The 16,886-nt window shown below is 45.3% G+C and overlaps 1 protein-coding gene across 2 annotated transcripts in view; it reads right to left on the reverse strand.

The window, feature by feature from the left end:
• The window catches only part of LOC141147311 (protein mono-ADP-ribosyltransferase PARP14-like), a 154,213-nt gene that overhangs the window by 103,840 nt on the left and 33,487 nt on the right, over window positions 1-16,886 (reverse strand). For both annotated transcript variants that reach the window (XM_073634525.1, XM_073634524.1), the window contains exons 4-5: window positions 12,404-12,646; window positions 10,525-10,761 (exon numbers count right to left, since the gene is read on the reverse strand). In XM_073634525.1, the coding sequence (XP_073490626.1) occupies window positions 10,525-10,761; window positions 12,404-12,646 (480 nt within the window). The remainder of the gene's footprint in view (window positions 1-10,524; window positions 10,762-12,403; window positions 12,647-16,886) is intronic.

The following is a 16,886-nucleotide window of genomic DNA, read 5'->3' on the forward strand; positions in this document are numbered from 1 at the left end:
GAGACCTTCCTCTTATAATGGTGGTCAAGGAGGGTTGCCAACCAGTAATCATCCTTCTCCTTTATGTCACGTATTCTTGGGTCCTTTCGCAGGCTTTGAAGCATGAGGTTGCCCATGCGCTTCAAATTTGCCAAGGCTTGAGAAGCAGACTCCTCAGTGTCACTCAAGATCACAGCATCTGGAACTTCCTCCTCCCAGGAGTTCTGGGGTTCTGGGGTTGGAAATCCATTGATTACAGATTGACGCATGTCTTCCTCTTCTTCGAAGCCTATGAAAGTCCCAGAATCCTCCTCTTCATCCTCCTCCCCTCTTTCCTCCTGTGTGTTCAGTGACATGGGAATGATGGTGTCTGGATAAAGTGGGCCTTGAGAGGAAAGGAAGTCCTCCTCTTCCTCCTGCTGCTCTGCCTCCTAGTGCCCTGTCCATAATGCCATGCAGAGTCTGATCCAGCAGGAACACAACAGGGATTATGTCACTGATGCAAGCACTGTCACGGCTCACCATCCTTGTGGCCTCCTCAAATGGTGACAATACAGTGCATGCATCCTTAAAGCAGGATTCCGGCCAGCGAAAAAATTTTTTTAAAGTCAGCAGCTACAAACATTGTAGCTGCTGACTTTAAATAAGTAGGCTTACCTGTCCTGGGTGCCCGCGATGTCGGCCGCCCGAGGCCGACCCATCCCTCGCCATCCTAAGTAAGGAAAACAGGCAGTGAAGCCTTGCGGCTTCACTGCCAGTTTCCTACTGCGCACGCGCGAGCGCTCTGTGAATGGCCCCGTGGTTTTCTGGGAACACACACAGTTCCCAGAAGGCAACGGGGCCGCTCACCGAGGAGCATTACACGCCGCGGAATAGGAAGAGGCAGATTAGGAAGGCTGCCTAGCAACAAGGGTTTCAGGTAAGTAAAAATATTTTTTTTCACGTTTTTTTTTAATTTTTTTAAAGATTTTTTTTGCAATTTTTTTTTAGGGTGGCCCTCCACTTTAATGATCAGCCATAGGCGTGGGGAAAAAAAGCCAAGGCGGCCTGAGCTTGCCGTCATGCCGTATTTGCACAGGTACTTGTTGACGGCCCTCTGCTGCATGTATAGCCACTGCAGCATTAACAAAATGGATTTCCACCTGGTGGGTATGTCACAAATCAGGCGGTTTACGGACAGGTGGATTTCCCGCTGAAGTTCAGCCAACCGAGCAATGACTGTGTATGACTGCCTGAAATGGCTACAGACTCTTCTGGCCAGCTTTAGCACATCTTGCAACCCTGGGTACGTACTTAGGAAACGCTGCACCACCAAACTGAGGACATGTGCCAAGCATGGCATATGCGTCAACTTTCCCTGTCTAAGGGCGGACAGGAGGTTTGAACCATTATCGCACACCACCATTCCTCACTCCAGCTGGCATGGTGTGAACCACCTCTGGGCCTGTCCCTGCAGAGCTGCAAGAATCTCTGCTTCAGTGTGGTTCCTGTCCCCTAAACGCACCAGCTGAAGCACTGCATGGCACCTTTTAGCCTGACTCTGGGAATAGCCCTTTGAATGCTTAGGAGATACCTGCTGTTCATAGGACAATTCTGCAGAGGAGGGCATGGAGGTGGTGGAGGAGGAGAGTTGTAGAGCTCACAGGTCTGGCATCATCACCACCAGTTGTATGGAGATGTGGGGGCACAACAAGCTGCAGCACCCAGCCCTGTCCTGCCTCCTTTCGAGTTGCAAGCAGTGTTACCCAGTGTGCTGTGAACGAAATATATTGTCCCTGTCCATGATTGCCGGACCATGTGTCAGCAGTAAGGTGGATTTTATGGCTGACTGCCTTGCCCAACAATGCCAGAACATTCCCCTCCACATGATGGTAGAGAGATGGAACGGTATTACGTGAAATGTAGTAGCGACTGGGAACCTGCCATTGTGGTACAGCACATTGTGCTAATTCACGGAAGGGGGCAGAATCCACCAGGCTGAAAGGCAGAAGTTGGAGAGCCAACAGCTTTGACAATCTTGCATTTAGACGCTGGGCATGTGGGTGGCAGGGACTGTATTTTTTTTTTTCTGCTGCAGCAGATGGGGCAGAGAAATTTGTCGGCTACAGTCTACAGCTGGTGGTATGCTGCTTTTAGATGTGCCGCTAGGACCTGGGACACCCTGTGCTATACCATCATCCCTGTCAGTGGAGGCTGCTGAGAAGTAATGACTCGGTATAGCAGGGGCAGACTGAAGTGGGTAAGGAGGAGGAGGAGGGATAGATTTGTGCCCCTTTTTGTGTAGCTTTTAGGTGCTCTTGTCAACGGATGCTAAATGCCTTGTTAAGCATGTAGTACCCAAATGGTTAGTGTTTTTGCCACGTTTGATGTGCCTGAGACATAGTTTTCAGATAGTAACAGTGCGATCTGCTGCAGATGTGCTGAAAAAGGCCCAGACAGCTGAGGTTTGGGGAGTGAGCCGGGAGATAACAGCTGCAGAATGTGATAGAATAGGGTGGCTGCATGCTACTCTTTCTTGATGTCGGCCTCCTTGGGGTTGTGCCGCCTCACCTTCAGTTTCTTCCTCTGCTCTACCTGGCACCCAAGTCACATCAGTGATATCATCATCATCTCCATCTCCTCCATCTTCATCATTACCACTGGAGACAACTTGGCAATACGCTGCGGCTTGGGGAACATGAATGCCAATTTGTCTACCAGTGTTTCTCCCTCTCTCCAGGCTCATGTTCATGTCATCCTCAACCTCAGAACCAAGATCTGAATCCAGTAATGGCTGGGCATCATCAAGGAGCAAGTGGCTGACGCTGTGGTCAAATACCTCAGCTGACTCCTCCTCAATGGATGATGTTGGGGCTATGGCAGGAATAGATGTGGACAAGGAGGCAGGTTTATCCACTCTGGCAACTGCAGGGGACAGCACAGTTGTCTCTGCTTGCGTGACAGAGGATGAGGAGGATGAGGAAGGTTTAGTAAGCAAGTCCACCACCTCCTCTGCATTCTGTGGCTGGATAGCATGGGCAAAATCACTAAACAGAGGAAATGATGCCCTGCCTGAGGACTGACCACCACGTCCACCTTTGCCTGTGGACACTTTTGTTGCTGGCCCCCTTACAGTGCCAAGGGATCGTCTGCCCCTCCTTGTTGTCCTCCCAGACATTGGGAGGGAGGGGACAGAGCTTATAAGCAAATGTAAAGAAGAAGTTGAAATCTGTTCGTAGATACACTTTAATCAATGTAAAGAGGTGTTTGGTGCACTTTAATTTGAGTACTCACACTACACAAACACACTCCATGGATACATTATAATATACTTCAATATAATTCACCAAACGCACAGTGATGCACAGAACTATATGGCGTTAAGCTGGCAGTAATACACACAAAAGTAAATGGTGTTAAACTGGCAGTAACACACAAAACTATATGGTGTTAAACTTGCAGTAACGCACACACAAGTAAATGGCGTTAAACTGGCAGTAACGCACAAAACTATATGACATTAAACTGGCAGTAACGTACACAGAACTATATGGCAATAAACTGGCAGTAATGCACAAAACTATATGGCATTAAACTGGCAACGGACACAGAACTATATGGCATTAAATTGGCAGTAATGCACACAGAAGTAAATGCTGTTAAACTGGCAGTAATACACAAAACTATATGGCATTAAACTGGCAGTAACGCACACAGAACTATATGGCGCTAAATTGGCAGTAACACACACAGAACTATATGACGTTAAACAGAACTATATGGCGTTAAACTGGCAGTAATGCACACAAAACTATATGGCGTTAAATTAGCAGTAACGCACACAGAAGTAAATCCCGGTAAACTGGCAGTAATGCACAAAACTATATGACATTAAACTGGCAATGCACACAGAACTATATGGCGTTAAACTGGCAGTAACGCACACAGAACTATATGGCGTTAAACTGTCAGTAACGCACACAGAATTATATGGCATTAAATTAGCAGTAACGCACACAGAACTATATGGCATTGAAATGGCAGTAACGCACACAAAAGTATATGGCGTTAAACTGGCAGTAACGAACACAGAAATATATGGCGTTAAACTGGCAGTAACGCACAAAACTATATGGCATTTCATTAACATGTACAGAGGAGGATATGGAGGGCTATCTGAAGGCGCTAGAGTATCTTGAAATATCAAGAGAAACTGCAAAATTAATGGAGGTGGAGATTATGGAAGTAAGGGAGGCGATCTCCTCATTAGCTAGTGGTAAATCCCCAGGACCAGATGGGATACCTCTGGAAGTATATAGTTGATATGTAGACTAGGTATCCCAAATACTAATTAGGATATTTAGAGAACTTCCATACTCAATGTATGAGGCAATGATAATTTTAATTCTAAAAACGGATAAGGACCCATATGAATGTACCTCGTATAGGCCAATATCTTTTGTAAATTGCGATTATAAAATTTTGGCCAGGATATTGGCCAGGAGATTTAACACCATAATAACATCTATAATCCATACAGACCAGACAGGTTTCATACCAGGTAAATCAACATTGATAAATATTCGCAGAACACAACTGGTGGCACAAATGAGGGAGTATATCCCAGTGACGGAAGCTCTGGCATCTCTTGATACAGCTAGAGCCTTTGACTCTGTAGAGTGGAGATTCTTGCAGGCAACACTGGGAAAGTTGGGCTTTGGTAATGGATTTAAACAGTGGGTTAAAATACTATTTGCAAACCCACGATCAAAATTATTGATTAATGGAATATTGCCTCCGTCCATAAACTTATTTAGGGGCATGAGGCAGGGACGCCCACTATCCCCTCTTTTGTTTGCTATTACAATAGAGTCATTGGCCCTACGGTTTTGGCAAACTGAAGAATATCAGGGGATAGAGTTGGGTGATAATATAGAACAGATTGGACTTTACGTTGACGATATTATAATGTATATGCGGAGCACATTGGGAAAAAGCAATGAGTATAATAGACGCCTTTGGCCAGTACTCAAGGCTTAAGATTAATTGGCAGAAGTCCTTTCTTATGCCATTGCAGCAAGAATCAGAAACGGAGGAAAGGATGGATATCCCACTTAGAGTAGTGGACTCCTTTAAGTACTTAGGGATCTACATAACAAGACAACCCTCTGATGCACTGGTGGCCAATGTAAATCCATTGATAGAACACATTAAATGTAAGCTGAGGATCAGGAGTAAGTTACCATTGTCAGTGGTGGGTAGAATAAATTTAATTAAAATGTTTTTTTTTTACCAAAGTGTTTATATATTTTTTTCACACTCCCCAGTAGTAGTGCCTAAAAAGATTTTTAAAAGCTTGAACTCTCAATTTACTCAATTTATATGGGCTAATGGCAGATGCAAAGTAAAGCTTACAACATTACTGCGGCCGGAGGCAGGACTGGCCTTGCCAGATATGTATCTGTATTACCTTGCGGGGCAACTAAGACATTTGCGTACTTGGTTGGCACAGGAACAAAGCTTGGGAGTGGAGAAATACCTTTTAAGGATTGTCCACGCCGAGAATCTACTGGCAGGACTTGAGGCACGACATAAACAATTACCAAGGATAAAGATTCCCGTGCTCTCTTTGGCACGATCGGTATGAAGGGAGGTCAAAATGTTAACAGGGTTTAGGGACATCCCATCTGAGCTATCCATGTGGAATAACCCCTTATTTAAGGAATTAAGTACACTGCAAGATAATAAATTCTGGATGCACAAAGGAATAGTAGTACTGTATCAGGTCTATGAAAGTGGGAATATATGCTCATTTGATTTTTTTAAAACACAATATAACTTAACAGATATACATTTTTATAGATTCCTACAGTTAAGGTATGCATCAATTATCAATTATGTTAATGCAGACTTATGAAATAAAAAGAATTAAAAAAAAACTATATGGCATTAAACTGGCAGTAACGCACACAGAACTATATGGCATTAAACTGGTAGTAATGCACACAGAACTATATGGAATTAAATTGGCAGTAACACACACAGAACTATATGGCGTTAAACTAGCAGTAGCGCACACAAAAGTATATGGCATTAAACTGGCAGTAACGCACACAGAACTATATGGCGTTAAACTGGCAGTAACGCACACAAAACTATATGGCGTTAAACTGGCAGTAACATACACAGAACTATATGGCGTTAAACTGGCAGTAATGCACACAAAACTATATGGCGTTAAACTGGCAGTAACGCACACAGAAGTAAATGGCGTGGAGACTTCAAGTAAAGTAAAGATGTCTTGGAGACTTCAACTTCGAGACTGTTATTTTACCTTGATGATGTTATCATCTGCTCCAAGACATTCGAAAACACGACAAACATCTGGACCAGGTGTTCTCTTGCTTGGCACAATACGAACTAAAATTTAAACCCTGAAAGTGCCACATGATGAGGCAGGAAATAAAGTACTTTGGACACATTGTTGAGGCCAGACGTGTATCACCTGACCCAGCCAAGGTGCAAGCTGTCCAGGACTGGCACCCTCCAAAAAGTAGGAGATGTGCTCTTTCTTGGGTCTAGTGGGGTACTACCGGCAGTTCATCCCAAAGTTCACCCAGATAGCAATCCCCCTTACCCCTTTCTGAGTGGGCACAGTGCCCAAAGAAAAAGTGAACCTTCACCTTCTATTCAGGCCCAATGGCATGACCCCCAGCAGCAGGCCTTTAAGATGCTAAAGCAGAGACTGACCTCCGCCCCATTGTTGGCCTAAGGAGACTACATCCAGCCCTTCCGGGTGTACACAGAAGGGAGCCTACAGGGTCTGGGGGCTGTACAGAATGGCCAAAACAGGGTGATCGCTCTTGCCAGCCAGAGCCTATGACCCACCAAAAAGACCCCTCACAACTACAGCTCTTTCAAGCTCAAGTTACACGCTCTGGTTTGGGCCATCAGCAAAAAATTCACAGAATATCTCACGGGGGCTGACATGGACAAATCTGGAAACTGCAAAGTTGGGGGTGTTGGAACAGAGTTGGGCAGCCTGCCTGGCTTGGTTCAAGCTCAAGATTTACTATTGGCCAGGGAAGCTTAACAGGCATGCTGGCATGCTGGATTTACGACAAGGTACTATATCGTCAGGCATGCATCCCCTCCGAGCAGTGGGATATCCTCCAAGTCGTGGTCCCCCAGATCTGTCAGGTACTCCATGTGACAGGTGACCATTTAGGGGTAGATCAAACTGAATTGTTGGTTTAGAGATATTTCTTCTGCCCCTATTTGTCAGAATAGGTGCACAAGGCTTGTAGGGAATGTGAAAGTTGCACCATACACTTCCCCTGAAAAGATAACTCCCATGACAATCTCCACTTCTGAACCTTTTGAGTTGGTGACCATGGACTCCCTGACGATCTCTAGCGCTCCCTCCAGCTATCACTATGCGCTGGTCTTTACAGGCCACTTTACCAAATTTGGGGTGGTGGTGCCTACCAAGGGCCAGACAGCTGTCACCACTGCAAAACCTTTCTGGGAGAATTTTGTACAACCATATGGCTACCTGAAGAGGATCTGGTTTGACCAAGGCCCAAATTTTGTGTACGTAATCATGACCAAACTCTGTCGCCTAACTGGCATCTGAATGTTTCATACCACCTCCTATCACCCCCAAGGCAATGGCACCTCACCTGAGAGCAGTTCAACAGCACCCTGCTGGGAATGCTGCAGACCCTAGAACTGAGTTACCAAAAAAATGGTGGCACCAACAAGTGGGGGCCATGGTGAGGGCATATAACAACACCATCCACCAGCCACATGCTCTTTTTCTTAATGTTTAGGCAATACAGCCGAATGCCTGTAGACCTCTTGTTGGGGACACTGGAGCACATTCCCCAGAACACCTAGTGCATCTGAACAGGAACATTAGGAGCAGCCCGAAAAAGGCCAAGTAGATGACGTTAGACAAGCACAAAGAGATAGCTCTTGAACCTGTTTTGGAAGAACTGCCGGTGTGACCGGGGGACTGGGTGTTGGTAAACATTACCAGTCACACCTGAGGAAGCAAGCTGCAGCCCAAGTGGGAATGCACCCCCCATACTGGGTGGTGGGGCAGCTTTTCCACCTACCCGTCTATGATCTGGTCTTGGAGGGGCCTGACCTCATAAAGAAGCAGCTACATTGAAACATGCTGAGACCTTGTGTGCTGGGTGGAGACTGCTCCAGGAAACCTACTTGTGACGGGAGTTACTTTGGGCAGGGGGGCCAGTGGAACCCAGAATCCCTTGAAGAGTTTGGGAAACCCTTGCTTCAAATCCCCATGCACCTCCTATGTCTAAGTCACCCTGTGTCTATTATGGGCACAGGGTGGCCCGAGAACCCCAGTCTAATCTGTACTAATCTGACTTACTGTACAACCACACTGGAATGTTACAATATATACTGTGTATATATATATATATATATATATATATATATATATATATATATATATATATATACAGTATATATTGTATGTTGTCTCATACTGTTGGGGACTTTTTGCTGGGTCGTTTGGGGTGTGGCTGTATTCCATTGTTCTATTGTGTCTGTCTGCCTTGGGTATAATGGGATGTTTATGTAGATTAGCTGTGAGAGGGGAGGGGGGGTATTCCTCCAACAGCTCTCCCTGATGATTGGACAGTCTACTGATGAGAAGTTTAAATATCTCTGTGTACCTGTGTTTCAATAAACAATTCATGTTGAGCAACCAAAACAAGTATTGCCTAGTTATTGGTTGTCAGAGGTTTGGAATATCTGATATCTATATTCAGACTGGAGGAAGCGATATATGACAAAAGCACTCAAGCGGAGTGTGGGACGTTTTGTTACACTACCGATGACTGGGAGGTGTTTGACGCCGCGGATCTTCCCCCAATATGTATGAAACCCCAACTGACTGGTTCCTGCTGTCCCTCGTAGTCGAGCCTCCAACCTTTCCTAACTCAGAGATTGACAATTTGGGTGTCGAGAGTCCGGAAGTTCCATCCACCCAATCCAGTACTACAGACTGTATTGCCTTATCCAAGGATTTGACCTTGGTGCCAGGAGAAGAGAAGGTAGAAGACACATTTGGTCCCTTACCATCTGAAGCTCCTGAATCACTCTCTGCAGATGCACCTTTGTTAAGTGACTCTACAGAGAATCAAGAGGATCGGCACCTTTTGCAGTCCAACTCTGGGCAGCTCCCTGCAAGATATTCTGACTATGTTGTTTGAAATTGTTTACTGTTCAGTCCTAATCTTCCTTTGCTTGTGCTTTTATCACTGTTATTATTGTTGCTTCCATGTTACTGCAATGCCGAGAGCAGCATCTGTTAAAGAAGAGGGGGGGTGTAGTAAGGTGCAGTCTACTTTCTTCTCTGTAGGTGGTTCGTCCGCAGTGGCATTGCAGTTGCAGAGGAAGTCAAAAAGAACATGGTTCCTCTATGGTTTCCTGGGTCACCGGGGAAGCTATCCGATTGGATGCTATCACTCCATGTCACTCTAGCCACCATATTGGGTCAGGCAGAGCCTATTTAAGGTCCAGGCTTGGTGTACATAGGCGAGTGGGTAGAGTAGGGACAGGTACTCGTCTGTTAGGGAAAGAGCTAGCAACAGGGAAAGGTTCCAGATGAGGAGGGAAAGCATAGGGATTGCTACTTCTCTGGACATCCTCCCGGTTGTGCAGGTGATGGCGAGGCCGCATTCTTTCCCTTCTAACAGGCGCTGTCAGTTCAACTGATACCTGCTCTCTAAGGCTGCATTCACACCTGAGCATTTTCAGCTCGTAAAACGCTAGTAAAATACCAGAAAAGATGCCAGAGAAACGCCCAACAAGCAAAACCCCATTGATTGAAATGGCCCCTGTTCACATCTGAGTGTTTTGTAGCCTGAAGCAAAACGCCTGAAGCTCAGAAAAGTACACAAGCTTCTTTTGGAAAGATTACAGGCCTTTTTCTGATTTTTCATTGGTAACCATTTGACCTGTGCAAAATTGCGGCAAAACACAGCAAAAATGTGGCAAAAACGTGGCAGAAAACACAGCAAAATCACGGTACAAATGTGCGACTTTCTGTCTGTAAACTAAATGCTCAGTTGTGAATGCAGCCTAAACGCTGTTGGAAACCCCGTTGGAATCCCTGAGTGTTCCTGGTTGGGTTGTCTTCCTACTCTTTCATTGCACTAGGACTATGTGTGTTATTGCCACCACACCATGCTGCACCCAACCTACAAGTTTATGAAGTGAACAAAACCAAAAGGTTTTTGTAATCTGTTGGTCAACAATTGATATTACATAGCAGATCATTTGACTGATAAAAAAAGTTAATATTGCTATAAAATAAAGACTGTTCATAACCAATCCCCTGGCCTGGTTCATGCTCAAACTGGAGCATTGTTTGAACACTTTGATGTTGACCACATGTGGCTCTATCTCTCCTTGATGTGCCGCTTGGGACAATTCTAAACAATTAAAAGTTTTCATAAGCATCATCAACCAGCATATAATAATTTCCAACATATGAGGGTCCTCTCTGTACCCACTCTGTGAACTCACCTGCTGTCTCCTGAAATGTGATCAGCGCAGCTCTTTCCTCTGGTACCATCACAATGTCTTCTACTCTTCCTCCTCGCTGTTTTGAGTCCTCAAAGAAAGCTTTCAGATGCATCTCAGATATGTTCTCAGGGACATTCTCCATCCTGACACTTCGGGATTCTTCCAGAGGCCTCCCTGTCAGCTTGTTGTAAACCGCTCTGAGGTTACTGGAGAATGTTCTGAGGAATCTCTGAATATCTGGAAAAAAACAGGAAATTGCCCCCCCAAATTTAATGGCAATAAGTACAACTGTGTAAAAACTTTACTGACGGAAGAGAATGATAGAACCTTGATGTTTTGAGATTTTATATAACTAATAATGATATACATTCGGTGCATTATTAAACTCTAATACAGTCCCAATGTTCCTATCTATAATTAATCATTCACGGGGTTATTTGAATTTTTCTTGAAATGTCTTCATTGTACAGTGAGCACATTTTTGGCATGTAAATCTGTACATTGAAGCTTTTAGCATTATTGCTCTCCAGCATTCAGTAGATAAAGATGTGTAGAGCGCAGGCCTCATGGTAGCTCCCGGTTTTTTGGCATAAGGCAAACAACATTCTCTTACAAGAGCCATTGGCTGGTAGGACATGATGGAGCTCCTAGGCCCATACTAGAAGCTGTGAGCCTCATTTCAGGCTCTGTATCTAAATCATGGGCAAATCACAAAGGTTGGACCGATATCACATGTGAAGGTGACAACAGCAGATTGGAACTCCGTAATTATCTCCACATAGAAGTCCGTGTCCTCAACCTTCTCACTGGTATTCTTCACCAGGAGGTTTAACATCTCAGGAGTGTGGCTGTCCTTGATATTCTCAATCAGAACCAGAGAGGACGAGGGGACTTCATCATCTGATGCGGCTGTAACACAGCAAAATATATTCCCGGGAAAGTTTTTTGAGTGGAATTTTTTCATCTACATCACCATGAACATAATGATTTAAAGAATATTCTGAGAGCTATCTGCAGGGATTGTGTTACTTTGTTGGGTGAACTCATTCACCAGGGCAGGATGAGAGTTGGTGACCCCAGAGTGGAGCCATTGTTCCTTCTAATTGTGGAGGGCTAACTGAAAAGAAAAGCATGATATATATACATAGAGGCCTTCTGGAAGGATCCAGCTGGTCCTTCTCAGGAACATCCAATTGTTGGAAGATTCAGAGACAGATTTGAAATTCATTGGAGGTAATATATCTCCATCCCAGGACTGACCCTAAACACACTGGAGGTAATATATCTCCATCCCAGGACTGATCCTGAACACACTGGAGGTAATATATCTCCATCCCAGGACTGATCCTGAACACACTGGAGGTAATATATCTCCATCCCAGGACTGATCCTGAACACACTGGAGGAAATATATCTCCATCCTAGGACGGATCCAGAATGCAGCCTAAATCCCGTTGGAATCCCTGAATGTTCCTGGTTGGGTTGTCTTATTACTCATTCATTGCACTAGGACTATGTGTGTTATTGCCACCACACCATGCTGCACCCAACCTACAAGTTTATGAAGTGAACAAAACCAAAAGGTTTTTGTAACCTGTTGGTCAACAATTAATATCACATAGCAGATCATATGACTGATAAAAAAAGTTAATATTGCTATAAAATAAAGACTGTTCATAACCAATCCCCTGGCCTGGTTCACTCATGATCAAACTGGAGCATTGTTTGAACACTTTGATGTTGACCACAAGTGGCTCTATGTCTCCTTGATGTGCCGCTTGGAACAATTCTAAACAATTAAAAGTTTTCATAAGCATCATCAACCAGCAATCATTTCCAACATATGAGGGTCTTCTCTGTACCCACTCTGTGAACTCACCTGCTGTCTCCTGAAAGGTGATCAGCGCAGCTCTTTCCTCTGGTAACATCACAATGTCTTTTACTCTTCCTCCTCCCTGTTTTGGGTCCTCAAAGAAATCTTTCAGATGCATCTCACATATGTTTTCTGGGACATTCTCCACCCTGACACTTCGAGATTCTTCCAGAGGCCTCCCTGTCAGACTGTTGTGAACCGCTCTCACTCTGAGGTTACTGAAGAATCTTCTGATGAATCTCGGAGTATCTGGAGAAAAACAGGAAATCCCCCCCCCCCCCAAATTTAATGGCAATAAGTACAACTGTGTAAAAACTTTAGTGACAGAAGAGAATGATAGAATCTTGCTGTTTTAACATTTTATATAACTAATAATGATATACATTCGGTGCATTATTGAGCTCTAATACAGTCCCAATGTTCCTATCTATAATTAATCATTCACGAGGTTATTTTAATTTTTCTTGAAATGACTTCATTGTACAGTGAGCACATTTTTGGCATGTGAATCTGTACATTGAAGCTTTTAGCATTATTGCTCTCCAGCATTCAGTAGATAAAGATGTGTAGAGCGCAGGCCTCATGGTAGCTCCCCGTTTTTTGGCATATGGCAAATGACATTCTCTTACAAGAGCCATAGGCTGGTAGGACATGATGGAGCTCTTAGGCCCATACTAGAAGCTGTGGGCCTCATTTCAGGCTCTATATCTAAATTATGAGCAAATCACAAAGATTGGACCGATATCACATGTGAAGGTGACAACAGCAGATTGGATCTCCGGAATTATCTCCACATAGAAGTCCATGTCCTCAACCTTCTCACTGGTATTCTCCACCAGGAGGTTTAACATCTCAGGAGTGTGGCTGTCCTTGACATTCTCAATCAGAACCAGAGAGGACGAGGGGTTTTCATCATCTGATGCGGCTGTAATACAGCAAAAGATATTCCCGGGGAAAGTTTTTTGAGTGGAATTTTTTCATCTACATCACGATGAACATAATGATTTAAAGAATATTCTGAGAGCTATCAGTAGGGTTTGTGTTACTTGTGTTGGGTTGCTGAACTCATTCACCAGGACAGGATGAGAGTTGGTGACCTCAGAGTGGAGCCATTGTTCCTTCTAATTGTGGAGGGCTAACTGAAAAGAAAAGCATGATATATATACATAAAGGCCTTCTGGGAACATCCAGCTAGTCCTGCTCAGGAACATCCAATTGTTGGAAGATTCAGAGACAGATTTGAAATTCATTGGAGGTAATATATCTCCATCCCAGGACTGACCCTAAACACACTGGGGGTAATATATCTCCATCCCAGGACTGATCCTGAACACACTGGAGGAAATATATTTCCATCCCAGGACTGATCCTGAACACACTGGAGGGAATAATATCTCCATCCCAGGACTGATCCTGAACACACTGGAGGTAATATATCTCCATCCCAGGACTGATCCTGAACACGCTGGAGGTAATATATCTCCATCTTAGGACTGATCCTGAATACACTGGAGGTAATATATCTCCATCCCAGGACTGATCCTGAACACACTGGAGGTAATATATCTCCATCCCAGGACTGATCCTGAACACACTGGAGGAAATATGTTTCCATCCCAGGACTGATCCTGAACACACTGGAGGGAATATATCTCCATCCCAGGACTGATCCTGAACACACTGGAGGTAATATATCTCCATCCCAGGACTGATTCTGAACACACTGGAGGTAATATATCTCCATCCCAGGACTGACCCTGAACACACTGGAGGTAATATATCTCCATCCTAGGACTGACCCTGAACACACTGGAGGTAATATATCTCCATCCCAGGACTGATCCTGAACACACTGGAGGTAATATATCTCCATCCCAGGACTGATTCTGAACACACTGGAGGTAATATATCTCCATCCCAGGACTGACCCTGAACACACTGGAGGTAATATATCTCCATCCCAGGACTGATCCTGAACACACTGGAGGTAATATATCTCCATCCCAGGACTGACCCTGAACACACTGGAGGTAATATATCTCCATCCCAGGACTGATCCGGACACACTGGAGGTAATATATCTCCATCCCAGGACTGACCCTGAACACACTGGAGGTAATATATCTCCAACTTATGGCAGAACTCGTTGGAGGGGTTATATCTCCCTATTGGTATTAAAACTAGGAATGACGGACAGGGGAATGAGGGAACATCTCTCTTATGGAACCCCAGATTGCAGTTAAATCCTAATCCTTGCCCCACTCCATACAAAATTAGAAAAATAGGATTTTTTATAACAGCTTACCTGTAAAATCCTTTTCTTTCGATGGACATCACGGGACACAGAGTCTCAGTAATTACTGATGGGTTATATACCCAATAATAAATAATAATAAAGCAAACAGAATATTGGCATGCATTAAAAGGGGGATCAACTCCAGAGATAAAACGATAATTCTCCCGCTCTACAAGACTCTGGTCCGGCCGCACCTGGAGTATGCTGTCCAGTTCTGGGCACCAGTCCTCAGGAGGGATGTACTGGAAATGGAGCGAGTACAAAGAAGGGCAACAAAGCTAATAAAGGGTCTGGAGGATCTTAGTTATGAGGAAAGGTTGTGAGCTCTGAACTTATTCTCTCTGGAGAAGAGACACTTGAGAGGGGATATGATTTCAATTTACAAATACTGTACTGGTGACCCCACAATATACAAATACCGGACTGGTGACCCCACAATAGGGATAAAACTTTTTTGCAGAAGAGAGTTTAATAAGACTCGTGGCCACTCATTACAATTAGAAGAAAAGAGGTTTAACCTTAAACTACGTAGAGGGTTCTTTACTGTAAGAGCAGCAAGGATGTGGAATTCCCTTCCACAGGCGGTGGTCTCAGCGGGGAGCATTGATAGCTTCAAGAAACTATTAGATAATCACCTGAATGACCGCAACATACAGGGATATACAATGTAATACTGACACATAATCACACACAAAGGTTGGACTTGATGGACGTGTGTCTTTTTTCAACCTCACCTACTATGTAACTATGAAACTATATAGGTATCACTAGGTATTGGACACTGGTCATACCCTAAGCAGGAAGTTCAACCCCCTATATAAACCCTCCCCTTGCAGGGATACCTCAGTTTTGTAGCCAAGCAATATAGTGTATTAGAAGAGGGGCGGGACCTCTGTGTCCCGTGATGTCCTTCGAAAGAAAAGGATTTTACAGGTAAGCTGTTATAAAAAATCCTATTTTCTTTCTCGAACATCACGGGACACAGAGCCACAGTAATTACTGATGGGATGTCCCAGAGCAATGCTATCTGAGGGGGGGGAACCACAACCAAGTAGGGTGTAATCAGACCTGAGGACCTTGTACCGCTGCCTGCAGCACACTACGCCCAAAGGCGATATCCTCATGCCTTCTCACATCCACCTGATAGAATCTGGTGAATGTATGGACTGAAGACCAGGTTGCAGCCTTGCAGATCTGAGCCATAGAGGCCCGGTGATGCACTGCCCAAGAAGCACCAATAGCCCTCGTGGAATGTGCCCTGATCTGAAACGGAGGAATCTTCTGTTTCAAACCGTAAGCCCAAATCCATTTAGAAATAGTAGCTTTTGACGCTGCCTGTCCTCTACTGGGACCCTCTGGCAGCCAGGGCTGTGTTTTGGCCTAGGCCGACAAGGCCTAGGCCTAGGGCGGCACTTTGCGGGGGGCGGCAAAAAGGGCCGCCCCCCCACATGAGAAAAAGCCCCCCCGTCCGTCTTGCCGATTCCCGGCTCCCGCTGCCGCCTCCCGCACACATGCAGCCCACAGCGGCCGGTGTTCTGCTCTCGGCAAGACACCGGCTTTCTGTAGCAGCGCCACTGTGTATGGGCATGCTTGGCAGAGGGTGGGGGCGTGTATCTCACGCCCCCCACTCTCTGACAAGCACGCCCATACACCACGGCGCCACTACAGAAAGCCGGCCGCCGTGGGCTGCATGTGTGCGGGAGGCGGCAGCGGGAGCCGGGAATCGGCAAGACGGGTGGGGGGGCTTTTTCTCATGCGGGGGGGCGGCGTGTGTCACTCGCGCCCCCATTAGGAGCAGGTGACAGGTGGAGCCTTAAGCTCCGCCTACCCTTCCCTGCACTGCTTTCCTGCAGTGAATCGTCTCCTCGGCCCTGGGGCGGGATCTGGCTGTGACGCCAGGAGGAGGAGAGAGAGGAGCATGAGGGAAACCCCCAGGACAGCAGGTACAATGATTGAAAAAATTATATCAGTGTTATGGGCAGTGGCAGTGGCAGCATTTGATGGGCACAGTGTTAGCATTTAATGGGCACAGTGGCTACATTTGAAGGGCACAGTGGCAGCATTTGATGGGCACAGTGGCTACGTTTGATGGGCACAGTGGCAGCATTTGATGGGCACAGTGGCTACGTTTGATGGGCACAGTGGCAGCATTTGATGGACACAGTGACTGCGTTTGGGCACAGTGGCTGTGTT

This window comes from Aquarana catesbeiana, linkage group LG06, assembly GCF_042186555.1.
Source record: "Aquarana catesbeiana isolate 2022-GZ linkage group LG06, ASM4218655v1, whole genome shotgun sequence".
In the NCBI taxonomy this organism is placed as follows: Eukaryota; Metazoa; Chordata; class Amphibia; order Anura; family Ranidae; genus Aquarana; species Aquarana catesbeiana.